The 1,087-nt window shown below is 31.6% G+C and overlaps 1 protein-coding gene across 1 annotated transcript; it reads left to right on the top strand.

The window, feature by feature from the left end:
• Positions 1 to 527: 527 nt before the first annotated feature.
• Positions 528 to 1,059, top strand: LOC106874891 (zinc finger protein 3; the record flags this gene model as incomplete). Its single annotated transcript, XM_014922802.1, has 1 exon — positions 528 to 1,059. A coding segment is annotated over exon 1 (532 nt), but the record flags the coding sequence as incomplete, so codon positions are not given.
• Between the last annotated feature and the right edge of the window lie 28 nt (positions 1,060 to 1,087).

Genomic DNA, 1,087 nt, shown 5'->3' with positions numbered 1-1,087 from the left:
ATATCTGTTATCAATTAACTTTCTGTGTGATAATCTTCATATTAGTACTTCATTGTCCCTTATGTTTTATTTTGTCTTTTTATTTCAGATTATCAGATGACATTGAAATAAAAAAAAATTATTGAAAATTATCAATATACTTAACTTATGAAGACTAGAAATAATTTCAAGATGATGTCAGCCTGTTTCTACAATTCTTGGTCGAATGGTTATGAAATATTTCTGTTGAACTGTGATTATTTCCAAGAAAGAAATCTTAACTCAAATTTTTATATGTAAAGACTGTGATGTCTGGATATGTATCTTATCACTTGGAGCAAGTTTAATAATCCTTTAGTTGTTAGTTATTTCAAGAATATACCCCAATAAATCTCTGTGAAGTATTCTTATCAACTGAGACATCATCAAACTATGACAAAGAACACAATAAATGGGAAGTTTAGAAATACTTTTCCTTATAAATTAAATATTATAGAAAATGCCAAAAAAATAAATACATTTGTGTTCTGATATTGAACGAGAACATTATGGAGGAGAAATTATATGAGAATCAAAATGAATCACAGAATGAAATCATTGATTTATCTGATAAGACAGAGAAAAATTCAAATGAGAAATCACACTATTGTGATGTCTGTGGGGAGTTATTCCCAACAAGAAACAATTTAGTTCAACATAAATTAACTCACTCAGACTCAAAGCTGTGCCACTGTGAAGTCTGTGGTAAAGGATTCACTAAAAGTAGTTTGTTATATCAGCACATACGTATTCACACAGGAGAGAAACCATACCACTGTAATATCTGCGGTAAAACATTTTCCCAAAGTGGTCATGTATTTGAACATAGACGTCGCCACACAGGAGAAAAACCACATCACTGTGATATCTGTGGTGAAAACTTTTCTAGCAGTGCTAATTTGTCTCGACACAAACGTATGCACACAGGAGAGAGACCACATTGCTGTGATATTTGTGGTAAGACCTTTTCTGAAAGTAGTCATTTGATTCAACACAGACATGTTCATACTGGAGAGAAACCATACGACTGTGATATATGTGGTAAAACATTCACTCAGAGTGGTACTTT

The sequence above is a fragment of the Octopus bimaculoides genome, unplaced genomic scaffold (assembly GCF_001194135.2).
Source record: "Octopus bimaculoides isolate UCB-OBI-ISO-001 unplaced genomic scaffold, ASM119413v2 Scaffold_44739, whole genome shotgun sequence".
Taxonomy (NCBI): domain Eukaryota; kingdom Metazoa; phylum Mollusca; class Cephalopoda; order Octopoda; family Octopodidae; genus Octopus; species Octopus bimaculoides.
This window is presented reverse-complemented; position numbering and strand designations above follow the sequence as displayed.